This window comes from Temnothorax curvispinosus, unplaced genomic scaffold, assembly GCF_003070985.1.
Source record: "Temnothorax curvispinosus isolate PA1 unplaced genomic scaffold, ASM307098v1 QBEX01006556.1, whole genome shotgun sequence".
Taxonomy (NCBI): Eukaryota; Metazoa; Arthropoda; class Insecta; order Hymenoptera; family Formicidae; genus Temnothorax; species Temnothorax curvispinosus.
The window spans coordinates 1-22,166 of NW_020216336.1; the positions used below are offsets into that span (position 1 = coordinate 1).

General features: G+C 31.7%; 3 protein-coding genes across 14 annotated transcripts in view; 2 read left to right on the forward strand and 1 right to left on the reverse strand.

The window, feature by feature from the left end:
- The first annotated feature begins 1,212 nt into the window (after nucleotides 1–1,212).
- Nucleotides 1,213–14,084, forward strand: LOC112455985 (kinectin-like). Of its 11 annotated transcripts, none has more exons than XM_025018232.1 (18): nucleotides 1,631–1,642; nucleotides 1,799–1,835; nucleotides 2,572–2,754; nucleotides 2,837–2,872; nucleotides 3,264–3,564; nucleotides 4,506–5,284; nucleotides 5,365–6,036; nucleotides 6,181–6,290; nucleotides 6,424–6,592; nucleotides 6,858–6,944; nucleotides 7,389–7,637; nucleotides 7,715–7,858; nucleotides 7,954–8,082; nucleotides 8,174–8,338; nucleotides 8,425–8,505; nucleotides 9,738–9,983; nucleotides 11,326–11,365; nucleotides 13,853–14,084. In XM_025018232.1, coding segments are annotated over exons 1-18 (3,474 nt in total). In that variant the 5' UTR covers nucleotides 1,631–1,640; the 3' UTR covers nucleotides 13,897–14,084. The 11 variants fall into 11 exon arrangements, with proteins under 11 accessions (XP_024874010.1, XP_024874000.1, XP_024874001.1 ...); XM_025018233.1 differs by having other exon boundaries at nucleotides 3,267–3,564; XM_025018242.1 differs by lacking the exons at nucleotides 1,631–1,642; nucleotides 1,799–1,835 and adding an exon at nucleotides 1,213–1,280.
- A 1,663-nt stretch (nucleotides 14,085–15,747) lies between these two features.
- LOC112455986 (integrator complex subunit 11) lies at nucleotides 15,748–18,923 on the reverse strand. 2 transcript variants are annotated; one of them, XM_025018245.1, is made up of 5 exons: nucleotides 18,743–18,923; nucleotides 17,985–18,235; nucleotides 17,459–17,881; nucleotides 16,555–17,379; nucleotides 15,748–16,449 (listed from the first exon to the last, which is right to left on the reverse strand). In XM_025018245.1, exons 2-5 carry the CDS (start codon nucleotides 18,231–18,233, stop codon nucleotides 16,159–16,161), a joined length of 1,788 nt encoding a protein of 595 aa, XP_024874013.1. In that variant the 5' UTR covers nucleotides 18,234–18,235; nucleotides 18,743–18,923; the 3' UTR covers nucleotides 15,748–16,158. The 2 variants fall into 2 exon arrangements, with proteins under 2 accessions (XP_024874013.1, XP_024874012.1); XM_025018244.1 differs by lacking the exon at nucleotides 18,743–18,923 and adding an exon at nucleotides 18,370–18,477.
- Nucleotides 18,924–20,575: 1,652 nt separating this feature from the next.
- LOC112455984 (protein unc-45 homolog B-like) overlaps nucleotides 20,576–22,166 on the forward strand; it is a 3,738-nt gene continuing 2,147 nt past the window's right edge. Inside the window, exons 1-3 of the mRNA XM_025018231.1 lie at nucleotides 20,576–20,885; nucleotides 21,102–21,521; nucleotides 21,833–22,162. Of these exons, the coding sequence (XP_024873999.1) occupies nucleotides 20,880–20,885; nucleotides 21,102–21,521; nucleotides 21,833–22,162 (756 nt within the window). The 5' untranslated portion in view covers nucleotides 20,576–20,879. The remainder of the gene's footprint in view (nucleotides 20,886–21,101; nucleotides 21,522–21,832; nucleotides 22,163–22,166) is intronic.

Below are 22,166 nucleotides of genomic sequence, written 5' to 3' on the forward strand. Positions count from 1 at the left end.
TATCGTAAACTTTTCGATTTAATATGCGAAATAGAGCGCTAGTACAACTCTGATTATAGGATGGATATACATAGGACTTAAGTATTTAAGTATTTGAAAAGGCTAGAATCTATCAAAAAAAAATACCAAGCAGGTGCCCTAATAGGGCTATTATCGATGGACTCTTTCTATCACAGTTGTGAATCTTCAAATATTAACAATGTAGAATGATGAGACAAAAGAAGGTAGCAATAACGTTTGTCAATTTTCTAACATGAAATAAGAGAAGCGCGATCGCGGTCATCCTCCTGGGTCATTGATCGATTAATATTTACCCGCTTTTTGTATCACACAAACGCGTCATAATTATAATTGCCTGCTTAAAATTAAAGTGGAGCCTAAAATAAAATAGGGTTATATAAAGCTGTCTTTGAAGCATTTAAGATTTGAACGTTTTATATTTTCATGCATGAAATACGGTAACCTAGATGACATACAATATGGTATATCATTACATCTACCTAGCAAAGAAAAGACTTATGAACAGGGAGCTTCCATTTTTTATTCCATTTTTTTCTTCTATTGTCATATAATCCAGAATTGTTATAGTTGTTATTTGACATTTATCTTTAACACTTCACCCAAAAAACTTATTTGATAATAATTTTTCTGGATAATGGAATATATATGTGTATATGTATATATATATATATATATATATATATATATAGGTCTATAATACTAGATAATTTAATTATAAGCAAATTTTCATGTTGTTCATTATCATGTTTATATACGTTATTTATAAGAATATAAATATTTTTTATTCAATAATTTTTAACACTCGTGAATTATTATAACTTACATTATATGCATTTATATAATAATGGGCATTACCATCGAATAACTTACAGCAAATGAATCCTCATATGAAGATATATTTCCGAAAATATATATTAATAATAAAATCCGTTTCTCATTCATGATGATTTATCTGAGAACGTGCAAAGATATTTTAGGAAGATTTATATAAATTTCACTTGACTGCTCTATTTTTGCAGAGAAAATTGTAATACGGCAGAACTAATGTCAATTCCAACATTTCACATACTGAAGTCGCTTTCGATTGCTGTTTTCATTTGTTAATTTTCATTAACCACAAGTTACAAGTAATTTCTGTTTTGTAAGATGTTTTTAGTAGGCTTATTATCTTATGTTTTATATTATAGTATTGCTTTAAACGAAAATCGAAGCTTATTAATTTTCAACAACTTAATGTAACGCAAATAAATGATGTCTTGGTAAGTTATAAAAATATTAAATCTTTAATTAAGTAAGAGGTTATTACATCAAATTGTATAGCAAAAGATTATTGGTCTTACAAGTAAGAATATATCGTTGTTTGGAAAGAATTAACACACATACGCAGGTGAATTGAGATATTAAATAAATATGTTTAAGAATGTGATTTTGATTGAAAGCCCGAGTTGATAATTTCTTGCATACGTGTCCCATTGATAAGTAAATCTGAAAGTTCAAGATTATTTTCTAAAAATAACTTCACACATCATACATATGCAGCAGCATTTTAATGATACTGCTTTAGTCTCGACTACCTTATCACCTAGATTATAAAAGAGCCAGGCACGAAGAATGTTATAATGTGAGAAAATTGGGCATTTCTACAAATCTTTAGCAAACTTTAATTGTGTATAAAACAGAATATATTTTTTTAAATATTTTGTAATTTTACAAGCTGCTTCAAATCATAAAGAAAATACTGCAAAAGCATTAACAGCAATAAACTTGTAAATTCCAGGTTTATATGCTCAACAAGAAGACAAAATAAATATAAGGTGAAAAGCGACTTAAATTGCTAACTAATAATTTATTACTGAATATTATTAAATATTCAAATAAGAATATAAGCCGTTTTCGGTCTAAGCTTAGATCTCAGGCAGCTCAATATTTATTTCTGTGTATATGTATTATTATAACACATAGACGTATGTATTCCAATTTATTACTGCGCTGAGGTAATATTTTTGGCAATAAATTTTTTACAGTTTAGATAATCTCTTTTTTAGATATGGATTAAATCGTGTTGATTCAATTCCGGGGAGGAAAGGGTTTTTAATGTTCCAATAGCTGTGTTTCAAGTCGGCGCGCAGTAATAAGTTGGAATATATATACGTATATGTATTATAATAATACATATACACGGAAATTAATATTGAACTGCCTAAAATCTAAGCTTAGACTGAAAACGGCTTATATTCTTATTTGATTGTGTATCATATAGCGGTCTTCTTTTCTCTTAATAATTATTAAATATTACTATTAAATATTTTTCACATTTAAGATTAAAGATATTAAAATAAAAAAAATTTGACGTAATTAATTATCTCAATTAAACAAAATTATTATATGAAGCATAATACCATGATATAATATGATTTATTATTTATTATATATGTGCCCATTGTTATATGATGTAACATGGATCTTCCAAGCATGCTACTTGATATTTTTTGACATTGCCTCCTTGATCAAATAATATGGGAACATTATACATCTGCATTAAACTCTTAGGAGAGTAACAAAGGCAATAAGAAGAAAGGAAAACCTGAAAAGATAAAGCCAATCCTCGTAAATAAAGACGAGCCATCAGTCATTGTGACTGAATTAAATCCCTCGCAATCTTCCTTGGCAGAGGCTAACCATTTTGATCTTATTCATCCAAAGGATGACCTTGAACTCGTGCGGAGTCATAGTGTGAGTGATTGCCATTTGCAAAATATCTTGCACTACTTGCATATTTCCTGGATATTGCATGTTTTTCTGCTTTATTTTTTAGTTTAATAGACGAAAGTATAATATCATGTCGAGCAAGGTAACTTCTTAAAATATTGATTAAAATTGTTTTTAAGATTATTATCATATCTGCTATTGTGCTGTTTACTTCCTTCACTGCTTAATTCCCTTTACTCCTATCATTTGGAAAAATTAACACGTGCATGAAAGGATGTTTATATTTATTAAACATTCATCAAACGTTCTTGACTAACAGAAATCATATTGACTTACGGAACATTAATAGTTGCACAAGTAAAGATTAATGTTTGAGATGAATATGATCTTTATATTGCCATAGATTATAATTAACGTGGATACTAATGTTTTATGAAAAAATTTCATCTTATTATTTTACTCGATTTAAATGTAGTAGTATAGTAACAATGTGTGTCTGTAACATATACATATAATAGAGGGAGAATCTTCAGCAGATTACTGAGACTGTGGAGAAAGTCAACAAGTCACCAAAGGATACTCCAACCAAATCGAAGAAAAATAATAAGGATGCTGTAAAGAAGAAAGATGAAAATAGTAAAGATGAGAAACAGGACGCTAATACTTACACTAATGCATCATCTGCTAATAAAGAAGCTATGAGGGAAATAAGGGAGCAGCAGAAGGAAACACCAGTAAAGGAAGTAAAGGAAGTTGTCAAGGAGGTAGTCCAACAGTTACCAAATAGGGAACCCAAAAAGACGAAAAAAAAGAATGACATTTTATCCCAGATCGGTAAGTCATTATTTGTAAAAGGATCTAATTTACTTATTCGTGAGTTCAATAGCAAATGACAAAAGCGTGAATCTAGCGCTCAAAGATGATACAAATCTATGTGTGTTTCTTACAGAGAGCAAATCAATATTTCTAACCTGTCATGACATTCTATAGCCTGCAATTTAATTGATTGGAAATACGACCTCATTTCTCTCTGTACTGTAACCTATCAGTTTTCATCTTTACAACTTATACTGAAAGATTTAATAATATATATTTACACAAATTTGTATCTTTATTTTATAATTATTTTTTGAATATATTTTCATTATTTTTTAACTATTTTCTATACTGTAAATATGTTATAGTAATATTTAAATAAATTAAAAGAATTCAATACAGTTATACGATAATGAGATTGCGATTATTGTAGAGAATTGATCGATAATACCTACATTAGTTAATAATATATATTACTTTTCAATACAATTTTCTCTAAAAATAAATTATTTTATACCATAATGCAAGTTAAAAAGGCTAATAAAAATCCGAGTAAGTTATGTGAATTATCTGACCAAAGCAAAGTCAAGCAAATTCCTTTGAAGTGCTTTGGAATGTGGTTGAGGTAGGATCACTTCCCCCTCCACACACATACATACACACATACAAAGGTCAATGTCCGTGCACTTAGTACCGGTAGCCCTGCAGTACGAGCAATAATTTCCTCATTGTATTTCTGAACAATTGTGATAATTTGTAAAGATTATTTTAGTTGAAGTAAACATAAACATAAAAATTATATTAAAAAAGTGTGTTTATATGTTTTTATATTAATTGATATTTTAGTAACTTATCAATTTTATCAGTTTTAATATATAATAATATAGAATTTTTTATTATAAAAATTTCAGTATTTAATTTTAATGCCTGATATTTTTAACAATTTTTTTTTTTTTTAGATGGGGATGCCGTTAATGTTGAATTATTGATGCTATGTATTCAGAAAGCAGAGCTTAGTCGATCTGAAATACAGATCCTCACGAATCAACTCTTGAATAAACAGCAGGACAATCCGTCGTTGGAGCATTCTGAGTGGACAGAAGGTCGCGCCGACCCCGTTATTAAGTTGAAAAAACAATTAGCGGAAAAAGAGAAAGCATTAGTCGACGAGCATGAAGCGAGCGTGGCCGTTCAAAACAAGTTGAAGGATTTGCGAGCTGAATTTAATTCAGAGAGATCTAGACTGTCGGCGAACATTCGACAACTTGAGGAATCATTGAACGCCAAAATCACGGAGACTCAGACATTGCATACCCGAATGCAACATATTTTGGAAAGTCACGTTGCAGAGAAGCAAGGTTTTGCTAGGCAAATTGAACAACTGCAGGCCAAAGTAAACGAGGATGCCGCTATTATTCACAAATTGCAAGAAGATCAAGGACAGACTCAGGGCCACTTGCAGCAAGAGTTGATGGCGCAGCGAAAGCAAATGGAAGTGCAATTCGCTCAGATGCGCGATAATGAGAATGCATTGAAATCACAATTGGCCCAGAAACATGTGGAGATGCAGGATCTGCAAAATGAGCTCGCAGCGACCTGTGATAGCAGCACCGCAGAGATAGATATGTTACGTCAGCAAATAGGATTAATGCAAAATCAATTGATGCATTCGGAAGGACAATTACAGCATTTCAAGGAAGCAAACGATCGACTACAAGATGTTGCTAGACAACTTGAGGTGAGAACCTATGATCCCTTGTTGTTCTTAAGTAATCTTAGCTTTTTTCCAGTATTAAGTGTTTTCTTGATAATTTCTAGGAATCTCATCGTGCACACACCGATTTAGATCATAGATTGAAAAACGCACATCGCCATGAACAAGAATTGCAGAAACAAGTAAACTCACTGCAGGCTGAATTAAATCATACGAAAAATGAAGCCAATGAAACGCCTACCTTAAAGGTGGAACTTAGCAAGGCTCAAACAGAACTAATGAAATTAAAATCAGAGCTGTCAGCCACGATGAACGAAGCTAATTCAGAAGCGGCCGAAATTATAGCCCTAAAAAATGCATTGAGTAGCAAGGAAGACGAACTAAAGAGATCGCAGGATAAATTTTATGCCATACAGAACGATTTGCAACAATCCAGCATGCAAGTCACACGTATGGAATCCGAATTAAATTCCGTACAAAAGAAGTTGGATATGCTAAAGACTGATTTTGATAGGTCGGAATGTAGTTTGAAAGAAGCAAAAAACGATGCGAACCAGTATCAAAACAAGCTATACACACTACAGGAAAAGTTAGCAGATTCACAGATGGAATTAGGTATGGCTCGTAATCAGATTAGAGACTCCAATGCAATGACAAGTGAAATAAAGGCGTTACAAACCGAAATAAATAGACTACAGAGCAATGAGAAAAAGGCGGGAGATGAGCATCTTCGAATTGTGAAACTGCAAGAAGAAAACGATAGACTGCGTACTGAGGTATTATTTAGTCATCTTTAGTTTGGATTTTTCTAACAATTGTATATTGTATGGTAGAAAAAATTACTAACGTTAGTATCCAAGACATTACATATAAAATATAGATTTTAAAGATTTTAAAAAATATGTTTTATGTCTGTGCAGCTTGCGAATGCTATAGAGAAACAAAAAGAGCTTCAACAACAGCACGAAGAGAAGAAAGTCCATACGGATGTAGTATTAGCCACTACTACTGAACCCCAACATGCCAATTTGTATGTATATATGTATAAAATTATAAAAAATCTATTTAACATAGTATGTATTATTAACAACTTTTTCGTTGTATATTGCTATATTTAACTTAAAAATTAATTCCCGTGATATATTTATTCTCTAAAAATTTAGAGAGGAAAAGGCTCTACTAGAAAAATTAACAGCTGAGTTAACGCACAAGGAAGAGGAGCTTAATAAGATAGATGAACGGTTACATATACTAGAAAGTGATGCAGACAAACATCAATGTTTTATCAGGCAACTAGAAGAAGCTTTGGAGGCCCAAAAATCTAAAAATAACGTAAGTTCTTTGCATATTATTCTAAAATAGTTTTTGTTTGATTTTATAAAATATATTTGTTACATGTTTGAATCTAATAAATTTCTATATAACACACATTAATATATATCTTTACTTTCATTACTATATTTTATTTTCTCTTCTCATATAATTGAAACGATCTAATTCTTTGTTATGCTGCTTATAAACAAGTTATAATCTATTATAATAATGTAGAAAATTTATTTTTCTAACTTTTCTACATATCGGCTTTTCTATACCACAGGAGCTACGCACAAAGAATTGGAAAGTAATGGAAGCTCTTTCTGCTGCTGAGTTGCGTGCCAAGTCCAATGATGAGAGAGGTGTTAAAGTAAGCTTCTTTGCTATAATTCTTAATATTATTCTTGAAATATTTTATTGAAATATGTTCCTGAAACGAGTTAGTATTATCGTCTCATATTCATTCATGATCTTTAATTTTCCAATTATTCTCTTATGAAATTAAGCATATGTTGTACGAGAATCATGATCAAGTTCGAAACCTGTTGCTTTTGGAGCACATCACACATTATTATTTGCTAAATAGTAGAAATTTAACGAAAAACTAATACTATATATTGTGATACACTAAGATTTAATTACATTATTATTATTTTTTTTGAATTATTTCAATTGCGATTATTGTTTATTAAAATATGTTATGTATAAAATATAAATATTTGATTATTTATTGATATTGGAAAATTAACATTTTTTAATAAATATTTTTTATATGATATAGTTTTTATAACATTGCTTATGTTTCTTTAATCAGGAGGCAACACAAAAAATTAAAGAAGAACAAGAAGAAATAACTAAGGCACTTCTACAGAGGATATTCCCCGAGATTAATGTGTCTGAGAAAACACATGAACAATGGCTCAAATCTTTTGAAGATAAAATATCTACTATTCTAAATGAATTAAAACAGAAAAACACGGATCAGATAAATCCAGATTTGGAGAGACAGAACAAAAATCTGCAAGGCATGGTTTCACATTATAAACGGATTATCTATGATACGGTGAGTATTTCATTGAATTTGGTAATGCCTTATTACAAAAACATAACTTCTTTATTTAATTTTTTTTTTTTTTTTAGGAAGGTATGCTTAATAGACTACAAAGTTATATAGAATCCGAGGAAGCAAAATGGCAATCGCAACTTCGGCAAAGTGAGAATGAAGTGGCGAACCTTAGAGTAGAACTTAATGATATGCAAGCGAAATTAATCTCAAATGAAGAGGTAAAGATTATATAAATATTTATTTTGAAAACAGAGATCTTTCAACTGAGACATTAAAATATATTTTTTGTCTTATTCTACGATCCTTCCTCTAGTTCAAACAGAGGATAAAAGAATTAGAAGATCGTGCAGAGCAGAATCGTACTGAAATATTACTTAAAGCACAGAGAGCCACATCTTGTGGAGATGGCAACGAGCTTGTCACTTTAGAACAATTACAAGAGGTAAATCTCACTGTTTTAATTCTGTATTGGAATACATATACGTGATAAAGAATACTGATGTTGACCTATTTTTTTCTTATTGTTATTTTAGGAAAAGGCTCGATTATCGCAAGAATTGGAAGTAGAATGCAATAAGAGGGCAACGTTGGATGCCGAAGTTACAAAATTGCGTTCCCTTGTTGAAACTAGTGAGGCGAGTTTAGTATACGAAAAAAATCTTGTCACACAGCTTCAACAGGAAGTGTCTCAACTCAAGGTACTTTTTTAATATAGCTTTTTATAGCGATATATATTTAGAATAAAATGGGAAAATATAAAAAGATATTGCTTTATCAATTCCAGAACGAAATTTGTGGCGGCTGTAGCAGCTCAGAGCAGTCTATGCTAAACGGTCCCCCCACATCGGATTCTCTTCAGTCCGAGGTTAGTATCTGTTAATAAGTGTTTATTTAATTCTTACTTATACGGTGTGCTTTCTCTATCGGAAATACTGCATAGCTTTTGCTATCTTAATAATAACATCAAGTTTTGTATTATAAAATCATTAGATATTGTATAATGCTGCAAAACACTGATATGATACTTCACTAATCATGAAAGATCTGCCAATAATTACTAATAAGTTATTGCCTGATTGTGATTTGCTGTTCTTTTGTATATATAATAACTGAATGATCAAGCAGTTGCGCATATAAATGTTGTTACAAAATTGATCATTCTCTTGACAGTATAAAAGCACGGTAAATCGTGTTTTAATCCTATATTACTATATTTTAATTCTTAATGTAACAACTGAGTTTGTGAACAGAGAAAAAGATATAACAAATTAAAAAATAATTTTTTAATTTATCTTAAATTTTATATCAATCGTAAGACTAAGAAATTTAAATTTATCTTAAAAACTATTTTTGTAATTTATATATAAAACACTATTCACTATATAATATTGAGTTATTAATTTTTATAACATCATCTATATATCGCAAAAAATTAATATCTTTCATGTGTTACATAACAGTAGGTAAAATAATTTTTAAATTGAACAATTGCTCTCTAAAAAGTTGTGAAATTGCATTATATATAATATATTATTATATATAATTATTATATACAATGTATGTACATAAGTATTGATGAAAGTAACACTACTACATCAATAATTATTAAAAATCCTGAATACAATCATGCAACGGAATCAGAGTGTACGTGACAAATACTCAGTTACAGATTTGAAAGATATTTGTAGATATCACGTTGAAAGCATTGATATAATCGCCATCAGATTGAATTATATTCCAGCTGCAATTTTTATATTACATACTGCAGCCATTTAATCGACACAGTGATTAATTTGCTGATATTTCTAAAGTATATTATTAGGAAGAAACATTACTTTCTAATATATTTAAGAAATTTTGTCTCATTTTTTGAAAAGTATCGAAATATATTTTAATTGTATCCGTACTAGCAATTTGATTACTGTGTTTCAAGATCACAAGATTGTTGGATAATTTATTGGAACGGCAATTTTGCAAATTTTTACCGGAGAATTATATTCACCATTATATGAAAAAACGCGATTCAATAAATTGCCGTTTCCATAATTGATTCCTTTAAACTTTAAACGGTCAGATAATAATATATCTGGAATACAGCCTCCTCCAGCGTCTCAGGCTCTGATAGCTGCGTTAGAAAATACTCTGCTCAAGAATGCAGAGTTTACAAACTGTTCCATTACCAAACCTGTCAATTTGGTCAGTCAATCTGAACAAGAAATTGAGAACAACTCCCTTACTACAAAATACTCCTCCAAATCTTGTCATATGACCGATCACAACACACAGGCTAATTGGAACTCAATGATTGGCCAGCAACATAAAAAGCACAAGAAAAAGCGGAAGGTAAACTTATAAGTCTGAAACAGAAAAAAGTGTTACTGGCTCAATTGCTGTAATAGGTGCACTTCAGTTGATTATCGAAATGTGAAACACATTTATTAGGACTCAATATTACAAAGAATATTTTAATTCTAAAGTACTATCTATTTTAATTTTAAAGTACATATTTCGTATTTTATTTATCTAACTTATATCTGAATTATATTAATTGTGACACGAACGCTTATGTTTATCTTTTGATACGATACATTGAAATACAACAGGAGTATAGAGAAATTAACTGAACAGAGCAACAAAGTATAACTTTAAAGAACGTACTTTTTACCATAACCGTCTTTTACGAAATGCATATACTTTTTAGCTTTGATAGATATTCTTTGTGATAATACTGAGTCCTCCGTTATTATTTCTTTGCTACTATTAAAGCAATATATTATTTTTGGTAGCTTGTATCTTGAAGCAGTACTTTATAGCGTAGTTTGATTTTGTATCCAACATATTACACTATTATTGTGGCTTTCAGTAAGGAAACGTGTCCGTACATTTAAGTGGCATGTGATATAGTACAGTAAAATTAGATAAAAATTGATTTTGTAAACTTTGCACTTTATAGATCAATCTTTTCATATGGATGATAACATGTCATAGAATAACACGCGATGTAATTTACTGTTATAAACATATTTTCCGCACAAATATCACGAGATTCATATTTACATGGACATACTAGTGCTATGTTTTAGCATCATTTTGTCCAAGTAAATTTAATTTTTCGCTTTACACAAAAATATCATTCTTTCGGCGTCCCTAGATATAGATAGTATTTTTATTTTGCAATTAATTAGGTAAAATATGCACTATAAACGTGAAAACGATGCTTCATAAAACAAAACTACGAACGTATTGATATCATATTATATATTTGCAGCATTTTTCCACACTATATATCTAAAACCATATCTAAAATTTATAATATTTATGCACATTGGCAGAAGTGCTTAGTTTGATACAATCTCTTTAGATTTTAAGCGACGAAAACATAATTTTTAATTGTAACATGATAATGCTAAGTCGCATAGGATTAAGTTTTAGCTGACTAACTAGCTGATGGAAGGACATTCTCATCCTTCTTAAATCTGGTAGTAAGCCAAATTGAAAGTCTTGTTTGTACCAGTAATCTTTGTCCCAGTGTTTGTCCATTGTAAAGTTTTGACATGTGTAAATGTTGTCAAAACGACCACGGGTCATCACAGTTGTGCGATTTATAAAAAAAAAAAATAGCTTTGTTGTTCAAATGCTTGCTCTGTGATCAATAACGATTTAACTGTTTTGATTGTTTCGACAGTCCACTAAGAAAACCATGGCAAAACGGCGCAGATTCGCAGGTATGCAAATCTAAAGATGAGATACTGAAATGTTTCCTCCTAGCCTTTCGGAAAATTCTAATAGTAGAATTACCGCTAGCAATTCATGTGTCAAGTCTTATCATGTATAATTTATTTTACAGATAATTAGTTTCTCATCACACACATTATGTTGTGGCATTAAACTTTTACATTCATATTTATAAATGCACTATTTTCAATTTTTGTATTTGCATATTTTTTTTCTTTTACCTCATAAAATGCAGCAAGAAATTTCTGAGAATTTGAAATGCAGCTAATCGTTATCATTAACCATACTGGCATACTAGTTATTGTACTAGTTATTAGGAAAGATTAGATATTCTGAGTATTGTTATTTAAAAAATGGAAATGTTACGTTCAGAATTATATAAACTTGTTAAAATCATTTTTTTTATATACAAGTAAATGTAAGAAGTGACTGATTATACAAGCAAATAATTTCTTAATTTCATAAATCATAAATATTCTAAAACTTATATGAATGAAATGGAAATATATCCCGAACAGTATATTATTTATTCAAAGACAAGGAAAGACATGATAGAACAAATCTATATACATAATACATATTACAAAACTTCATTTAATATGTCACACAGTAAACGTAGGCCATATTAATAGTACTGTTAATCTATGTTTATTATTTGGAACATATTACTTAGAGCAAACCTTTTTCGATGTTTGATGTTGGTGTGAGAAGTGTTAGACATCATGTTTTATATATTATAAGATAAAACTTAATTACAATTATTGTTGTAATTATAATTACTTAATTATAATTAAGTTTTTATATTTGAATTTGTTCTATTTATGAGATTTAAAATTCTAATTTTGTAAATATATGTGATTGTTTAAAACCGTATAAAATATCGTATAAATTAAATAATTTATATGATATTTTATATTTTTAAAATGGTATTATTAGTTTGTAAAATTTTATACTATATCCACATACGCGTTATGTATGGATATGTTCCAAAAACATGCACAGTGGCTATTGTTGGCTTTATATTTTATTTTGTGACTATATATTATTGCGAATATATTTTGCATCTTGTATCCCGGCACAATATATGGCTAGAAAAATAATTTCTCTTCCCATCTTTAACGCCTGACCGATTACGCGCGAAACTGGCTGTTAAATCCATTATATGTGTATAATGTGTAAATATTAATGTCTGAACAAGGTAAATAGTTGAGACACGTTGCTTTTGCAAAAGGATATAAAATTTCATATGACTACATTGATTAGTATGTAGAGAAATATATATGTAAATTTAGAAAAATAATGACTAATGTACGTGAAATAGATATCCAGAAATGTATATAGTTACACACAAGAAAATTTTTATCAGCACAAACACTGGGGTAAAGGATACACTGCGCGAGAAATATATTTATTAAACCTATTAATCTCTGTAACAATTCATAATTATTTTTTATAACGATATTTAATATGATTTTTCTCATTGCTGTCATACATCATCCATTATTTTCTTTTTTTTTATGGATTTTGTGAGCTTAAGATATTAATATAATGATGTGATAGCATTAAAGGCTACAGTAAACGTTCGACTTAATGTTTCATATATGTATGTTTCATACGTTGTTTTCTAATTGAAATATTTTTCGTCGCTTAATTGCAATAATACTTCTTGATAAATAAAAAAATGAATATGGAATGCTACTAACAATGATGATAACAATGTTGAATATGTATATGTTAATCTAAAATATCTGATTTAACCGATATAGATAATGTAGAGACTAACATCGTTAGTTCACTAACATCTTAATAATTTATCTTATTTTTTGCTTCTTTTATTTATTACTTTGTGAGTGTGCTATATATGTATATATTGCTCGTAAACTGCTATTTAACATAAAATAAACTTTCTGTTATTTATTTATGGCTCTAATAAGTATTTTTCTTTGAAATTGCTTTTTAGAATAAGGTGATGGAGTTTTCTATTATTTATCTATTTATAATGTATTATTATTATAAATAAATAAATCGCTTTTTTTAGCTTAAGGCTTAAGTTAATGGGTTTTGGGTATATGTATGCTTTATAATTATTAATTGATTGTTAAATGCATGGTTAAAAAGCATGTATTTTTGTTCAGTTGTGCATCAGATTTAAAAGAATGAAAGATAACGCAAAAATTTTAGTAGACTATGTAATATATTTCTTACCTAATAATGCACATTATTATGCGCTATCTTTCACAGATTTCAAATTGTTCTTCCCGATTGCTTTATTAGACAGATATTCAAATTTTTGGAGATTTAATTGATATGCAATATTTTGTTATAACTTATTATCTATGATATTCGTCTATTACACGCAATACACGGAAGAATAAATTATGTAGGTTATTTAGAGAATGTGTTGTTTTATATATTTTAATGTATTACCAACGATTATACCAATGCATTTTATTCATTCTATTAATATGATCTTTCAGGGTGGTTCAGGAAAAAAATAACTTCGAAAAATAAACTACGCTAGTGCAGTGCGAATACTGGTGGTTAAAAACGTGGGATGCGCAAATGCGAAAAAGCGGACGCAGCATTGCTATATAGGTATAAATGGCATACTTTGCTACTCAGAAGACTAATATAAAGTGAAAATATTAAGGATAATGTTTATTGTAAAAAAATATCATATTTTATTATGTGGAGAAAATATAAATAATTAAACTCGTAGCGATTAAATGGAAAATCTTGAAATATTTGCGTATGTGATGGTTATATAATTTATATAATTATAAATAGCTATACACGATGTAAAGGTTATCACGAAATTGTGCATTATGAATTACCGATATTAATTGTTTATAGGATCTATGAGTTATAACAATTTATAAATTTTAATTCTGTTATGAGACGTATAGGGACATAACATTTGAGGGATGTGTTCTTGTAACGTAAAAAAATTGTACAATTAATTAATTAATTAATGGATTCCATGACTTCATGATTCATTATTAATAATGATATTGATTCTGATATTATTTCTGAGTCACACTGTTACTAGTGTTTAACATCTTTTTTTATTATTAGACGCATGGACCAGAAATTATATATATAAATATACTATATATGCATAATATGATATAAAGTATATACGGCATTTTTTGTTATCGATAGCGAACACAATACACCAAATTTGTAAAACTAAACGCGATCTTCATGTTGTTCCATTGTATACAAGTTCAAATTTGTTATTCGTTTCACGTGCAATAATGAAGTAAGTCGAAAGTTTGAACGAGCCAGTCTTATATATATATACAAATGTTAACTGAAATTAATTGCGCCCAACGATTGTAAAGCAAGTACTTGGATACATAAGACGGATTTTCACATAGTTCATATAGACTTTTATTATCAGATCTAAGAACATGTTTAACAATTTAACAGAACATGTTTAAAGTTCAAGTTTACCGAACAATTTTAAGGGCATTTAAAAGAAACTGATGCTTGCAATTATTTATATTCATATTTAATTACGCTTCAAACAGACGTTTATTAGTTGGACAAGCCAAAATGTTCCGCGTTGTTATTGGAGTAGCTATATACTCTAGTAAAAAGCTCCTTCAAATCTGATTTTTTTTTTTAATATTTGCATGAATATTTAAAAGTACTGTGTTAGACATTAATAGTACACTTAAAGAGTTCTTTATTCACCCATGTAATCGATTGGTTGCATAAAAAGAATAGGGTTATTGTACTGAGTTTTGTAAGAGGCATGTATGTTTAGTACACTGCGTACTTATTTACCGTTTTGTATCTAGAAAACATATTCATAGTTAATAAAAGTTTACTGTTTTACTTGATGCTGAATATTATATAATCTCGAAAAATTGTTTATTTCACTCATCTATTAATAACTGTGGATAACGCCTTTAAATAAATATCATTATTTATTTATTTATTGATGCTCATACATACGTACATATATATTATGTAGTTAAAGTATAAAATATGGATGTACATTTTGATTTATCTACCAGACTAGTTTAAGTATATTATTCTAAAAGTTGCACTTTTAGGTCAAATTTAATAGGACCTTCGGACTATCATTTTTACATTATGAATTACTTATCTCAAGTTATTAATAAACTATACATTATTTTAAAAACGATAACATTTAACTATATATATTGCTAACAATTGTTTTCACAATATCATATATTAGTAAAACTAATGAATTTCTGCAATTTCGACCGATTTTCGTAATTGACTTTTGCTATTTCCCCCTGTTGATTTTATAAAACAAGCATCGCCGATTTCAACGACTCATTAAGATGCAAATAGTAAAGAGAGACAATGAGCATCATTCTCGAAAAATAGCCAAAAATTAGAGATATTTATCAGCTTCATGATACACATAATATAAAACTATTATACTACGTTTATATACAGCATATTTCTGAACAATACGTGCATCTACTTCCTTTCTAGGATGGACATTATCTAGGTAACTAAAAGAATGCATGACAGGTACGATATCTTTCATATTTAGTTGTTCTGCAGTTCTATATATTTGTTGTCTTATTCTATTCAGGTGAATACAAACGTCCAAAACATAAAAAAAATAATATATAACCGTCATCTAATGTTTAACTTTGTATTATTGAAAAATATATTTTTACCTCAGCATTATGATGCAAAATAGATTTACAATCGTTCATTCGATGGTATAATGCAAACCACATTTTAGTATCACAGGTCGAAATTTTCTTGTTCGACAGCAACTTTCCCCGTTTTCTTAATTTAACATCGTTTGCAGAAACCCGAGAATGTAGCTACCCAAATCTTCATCCTGATTAGTCCATGAAACGTAAACACTCTTTTGATCATCTTCATCTCCTTCCACTTTTACCAAAACGGACTCGACTGATATGGAGCCATCCGTTAATTGAACCGTCCATCCTGATAGTCTTTCTTTCAATGGCTGCAATAGCTTTAAGGTAGTAGCGTGCGCCGGGCCGGGATCCCTTACTTGTACAGTGGACGTGAATCTGACCACGTGTTTCGTGATACCTGCAGCCTTTGCAACCTAATAAAAACAAAACCAATCAATTAATATATATAACAATTGTTATTTAAATATGTAAGTAAAAGGAATAGCGGTCGAATTAAACAATTATGCGGAAAATATTACCTCATCCGCATCTACGAGACAGACACCATCTTCTCTCAACATCAGGACACTGTGAAGCAGCCTCCGTCTCTTCGGATCAGGTGGCAGGGCTGAGTATCTCTTCGCTTCGGCTTTCAGCAACGCTAGAGAAGCATCCACCGGAACTTTGGACGTGGTAGTGATAATGCAAGTTTCACCGTTTGCAGGATTGTAACAACTAACACCGAATTCTTGTTTGATCTTCTCCTTCAAGTACTCCATCTTAGCGAATTCCCCGTGAACCAGCATAACGTTCTTCGGCTCGCAATACTGTATCAACTGCATTATTCCTTTTGCGTCGGCATGAGCGGAGAAGGACATGTACTCCACGGCCATCTTTACCTCCACGATCTGCCGATTCTCAAACTCTATTCTCCGTGTACCGTTCAAAACCTTGTGGCCCACGGTACCCTGCACGCAAAAACCCGGCATAATAACCATGTTGGATTCATTAGGCGCCCATTTCTTAAATATCTGCAGGGAGAGACCAGCGTGTAACATTCCTGGCGTGGCGAACACCACCATCGCACCTGGATTATCGATATACGCTTTATCAAACGGTTTTATATGCTTAAAGTCAAACATGTTCCGTTGTACGAACGTTTTCTTAATTTTCTGATTAGTCCATGTGATAAACATTTTATAATAATTATTGGCCTTCTCGGTCAAACCAAGCGCGAAATAAACTGGTACTTTTAGATTCATCCTTTCCCAATAAGTTTCCAAAAGTATGCACAGCTCTTGGGCACGACCGAGAGCGAATACGGGAATCAACACCTTTCCGCCTCTGTCGATGCATTCGTGTACCTGAAACACGCATATCTTCTCAAAAAATCGTTCAAGAAAAATTAATTAAATTGTTATCAATAATGAGTCCGAAACGTACTTTCTTGAGAAAATCTCTTTCCCTACACCTCTTCGAATCTCTAATTGTGGTCGCATACGTCGACTCTGATATTAATAAGTCCGGCCTGCATTTGTCAATCCATGCAGCACCCAAGTGCCGATCCGGCGTCATATTATAATCTCCTGTATATACGATGGTCTGCGATCCTACGCGAATCCAAAACATAGCTGCTCCGAGAACGTGTCCGGCATAGTATGCCTTTATCTCCAATTCTGGATCGACCATAACGGACTGATGAAGCGTAACGGCGATAACTTTCTTCATACAGTCTTTAATCATCTGCGATGTGAAAAAGTTGCTCTCGCCTTTGCGTTCGACCGCAACTTTCCTCATGTCCTCCAGCAAGATTGGCGCAATAGCCTTAGTCGGATGTGTCATGTAAATCGGTCCAGTGTAGCCTACCTGTATTTTTCGATTACAGTAGAGATGTATAATAAAGAGATGTGGACGGCAAGAAGATGACAATAGAAATTGTTATGAAATATGAATCTTGTTGTTACGTTACCATCTCTGTAAAATATGGAAGAGCGCCGCAATGATCCAAGTGAAAATGAGAGATAATGACACAGTCGATATAATTGGTCACAGGTCCTTCTGGAACTATGTAGGAAAAGTCTGGGAAGCGTCTCTCGTCATTGAACCCCATGTGCATTCCACAGTCCAGCATGATGTTTTTGCCACCCATGGAGACCAGGATGCAACTTCGTCCAACATCCTGCCCAGCCCCAAGTGGTGTAACTTTTATATCTGGCATTTCTGAGAAGATTATAATAAAACGTAGTATTACTTGAAACATTAACGAAAAAAGAACATCATGTTACTTGCATATTCTAGAACATTTATACATATGAATAGAAAATAGATGCGACTTATGAAATAAATACAAGTACGTGTCTCAATATTATATCCTGCTGTAAACAAATACATCTCTAAAACAATTGCCCTTAAAACAGATTAAAATACTACTAGCACAAAATATGTTGACATCGTTATATCAATTTACTTAAAGAGATATCAGTTAGCTGATTAATCTAGATCAACAAATTGCTATCGCTTTCTGAATTATAATCTTGATGTAACATAAATATAAAGGAGCTTAGGATTAGGTTAGGCTTAGCGGGAGATAGCGTTAACGCCACTACGCACCGGTTCGTGAATGAATAAAACAGACAGTATAAAACGATTACGTGGTCGCAGATCACGGTTGAGAATTAATGAGAATAATGAGCGGATTAACGTAAACGTATATCAAAAATTGCTTACTTTTTTTTCAGAAATTGTCAAGATCTTGTAAACAATGTCTTCCTCCTCTTCGAAAGCCAGTGTGATTATTGAGATTGACGGATACCTGCTGGCTGCTACTCCAAAAATACAAAAGACGAAATTTATCAGGCAGTCTGGACAACTTAACGAAAAAAGAGTAATTTTCTCAGATAAAAATCCTAAAAAGTTATCTATGTACATATACATACATCGTGGATGCGTTCCAATACTGATTGGCCGCAGGCCGCATCAGGAAACACAACTGTTGAGTGAGCGGTCAGTGATTCTTTAATATGATTGGTTCTTACCTTTGGTTCTTCTTCGGATCTAACGCTGGGTCTACAATGCGAGTCGTAAGGTCGTGAGTCGTAAGAATTGACCAATCACAGTCGATTATTCTCCTCAAATTCGACTGTGATTGGTCAATTCTTGCGACCCACGACTTTGCGACTCGCATTGTAGACCTAGCATAAGTGCTATAACTTTCACAATTTTAAACATTTTTACAATTTTTGAACGTCAACCTGTGGGGAATACATTTAAACGCCGTACAGGAGCTATACTAGAGGGTTGCGTTCGGGAAGCGCGCTATTAGCGCTATTGCATCATTTTATCTTTATCGCTCATCAGGTGTAAGGGCCCGGACACACACTTTTTCGTAACAGTAACAGTAGGATTTCGACCAATCGTGTTACTCGATTCGGGAACGTACGGCCGTACGTTTTCGAATCGAGCAACGCGATTGGTCGAAATCCTACTGTTACTGTTACGAAAAAGTGTGTGTGGCCAGCTTAAAACAAGGATAGAATAAGCAAATAGCACTAATAGCGTCTTCCCGAACGCACCATTTTTTAGGTACACCGTAGTCAAGCGCGCGCGCGAAGAGATGACTCATAACTAGTCATAACTCCTACATTTCTTAATATTTTTCCATATAAAAAATACTGTAAATGCACCTAAACATATGTATGTCGAGCCCGCGCTTTTGAAAGTCACGTGACATGCATCGACGTGCCTCATTTACTACGCCGCGGCGCCGGTCGCCGGTCACGTGGTTATAATAAGTCGTCGCGCTGTGACTTGTATACGCCGCGATTCGCGCTCTCAGGCCCTCAGTCAGACATTACTGCTTGCCGGTTTATTTAAGTAGTTACACTCGTTGAAAGGTCGATTAGTTGAAAAGTAGAGAAAGCTAAGGTGTTCGAGCAGCACGAAAGATTCGTTACAAAGAGGAACCTGTCCGACAGGTAAAGAATTTACATTCTGTTTTGTTTCACCGACGGCCCGAACGAATGTTCAACAATAGTTGCTTTCCATTTACACTCAAGTTACATGAATCACTTAGTTATGTGAGTATTTTATACTCAGGTAAAAGCTATCACAATAATACAGGTCCATAGCCTCACTTTTAATGTGAGTTTATATTAGATTCATTAAAGCACATGGTCTCGATTGTGGATAAAAACGCAGTTGAATCTCACTTGCCAGCATGCAAAAAGAACGTGCATTTAACTGAGTTATGACGTCACAAGTGAGAATTATTTCAGTTTTGATATAAATGGAAAGCAACTAATATAACAAAGGTTATTAAACTGAGATACGTAGTAAAAATCGAGAAAAGAAACCACACGAGAGCACATGAAATCATGAATAACTCAAGAAATTAACAAAGAACTCGAGATATATTAAACTGAAAAAGAAATGCTCGGTTGACGTTGACGATATCATTTTTTCATGTAAAAAAGAATGTCGATGGAATGAGATTCATCCTCACGCATAAATTTATCGCGCGTCTCAGGTAATTCGCTCGCCTTTCTCAGACTCTCTTTAGTCAGGGAAGTTGAATTTTCGACGCAAAAAAAGGGAGGAATGTAAATTACCCCTGATTCTTGCAGCAAAGCGTACCTATATAAGTGCATATCCGTCGCATTAAGACATAATAAAATATGTGCATGTAGCGTCATAAGTCGTCTGGATGGTTCCACATTGTCTAATTGTAATATGCACAACTTCTAGAAATTCTGAGAACGAACGCTGAATGATGACTTCAATTATTGACTTCTGTTATTTTCCGTTGTTCAACTAGAAAGTCAACTTTCTAGTATATAAGTTATTGCAACAACTGATTACAATTTACATGCAGGTCTCACTAGAAATTACATTGTTATTATTGAATTGTGCATTTATTTTTGACCCATTATACATATGTTTTTTCACATGCATGCATATAATTATTTAGTAATAATTTTATCTTGTATGCTTTTTGCATTTAAGATAATACATATATCAAGAGATATAAAATATCAGACTCTTTCTATGTTAAAACATATAATGCAACATTATATAATTTGTGTTGCAGAATTATTTCACCATGAGGAAGTCGGTTATGAGTGCACAGAAATGGAACGAGAAGGGTGTCGATGAGCATGAAAAAGACAATTTGTCAGAAGCATTAAGTCACTACACGAACGCACTGAAACTAGAAAAGAAAGATCTTGAAAAAGGACTCTACTACAGAAATCGAGCTGCTGTATATTCAGACCTGAGCGATTACGAAAAAGTGATTGAAGACTGCAACAGTGCGTTAAAGCTATGTTGTAACGACGCATTGTATCACAGATGTCTAGCACTAAAAGCATTAGAAAAATTCGAGGAGGCATATCGGGATGCAGAGACAATTATTTCATCTGATCCCAATAACAAAGCTTTTCAACGCTTAGCGAGACGCTTGCTTAAAATTGTACAAGAATGTAAGGAAAACTCACATACTAGTCCTAAGGTAAATATATGTAACTATTACAAAAATTCGTCAAGACATGATAATTTAATTTAGATAAAATAATAATTGTAACACATTTTTCGTATTGGATGTATTATTAAGAGTTTTTGTTTCACTCAATATCACATATAATTTGACAAATAGATTTGAGTTTTTGTCTCTTTTATTATATAATTATTAATTCTTGTTAATTAATTGTCTGCACACTATACGGGTAAAAATTACATCATACAAATATAATGCCACAATTATTTAAATTTTTATTGCAGATTGTTATATTTAAGTATACGCTTAATTTTGCTCTGTATTAGGTATCAGAAATGCTGGATCTAGCATTTGACGTGAACTCAAGTGAAAAGGAACGTGAAATTGCTATGAATAATTTGCTTGTGCTCGCACGTGACGAAACTGGTGCCGAGGAGATCTTCAAAAAGGAAGGTGTATCCAAAATCGTTCAACTTGTGAAAGAAGAAAAGAACGAGGGAGTGATCTGCAGCGCGATTCGTATTGTAGGCGAGTTATGCGAAAACAATTTCAGTCGAACTAAGTTCGTTATGAAACACGTCGGTCTGCCTTGGTGTCTGGAACTAATGAACAGCACATCTACAGAGAGAGTTAACGCGTCTCAATATTGTTTACAGGTAA

Coding starts and splice junctions, on each gene's coding strand:
- LOC112455985 (XM_025018232.1), top strand. Junction 1,836..2,571: donor GAAGACAAAATAAATATAAG/GTGAAAAGCGAC, acceptor TTAAACTCTTAG/GAGAGTAACAAAGGCAATAA. Junction 9,984..11,325: donor AGCACAAGAAAAAGCGGAAG/GTAAACTTATAA, acceptor TTGTTTCGACAG/TCCACTAAGAAAACCATGGC.
- LOC112455986 (XM_025018244.1), bottom strand. CDS start 18,406: ATGTATTTGTTTACAGCAGGATATAATATTGAGACAC. Junction 17,882..17,984: donor TTCCATATTTTACAGAGATG/GTAACGTAACAA, acceptor CGAAAAATACAG/GTAGGCTACACTGGACCGAT. Junction 16,450..16,554: donor GTCTCGTAGATGCGGATGAG/GTAATATTTTCC, acceptor TGTTTTTATTAG/GTTGCAAAGGCTGCAGGTAT.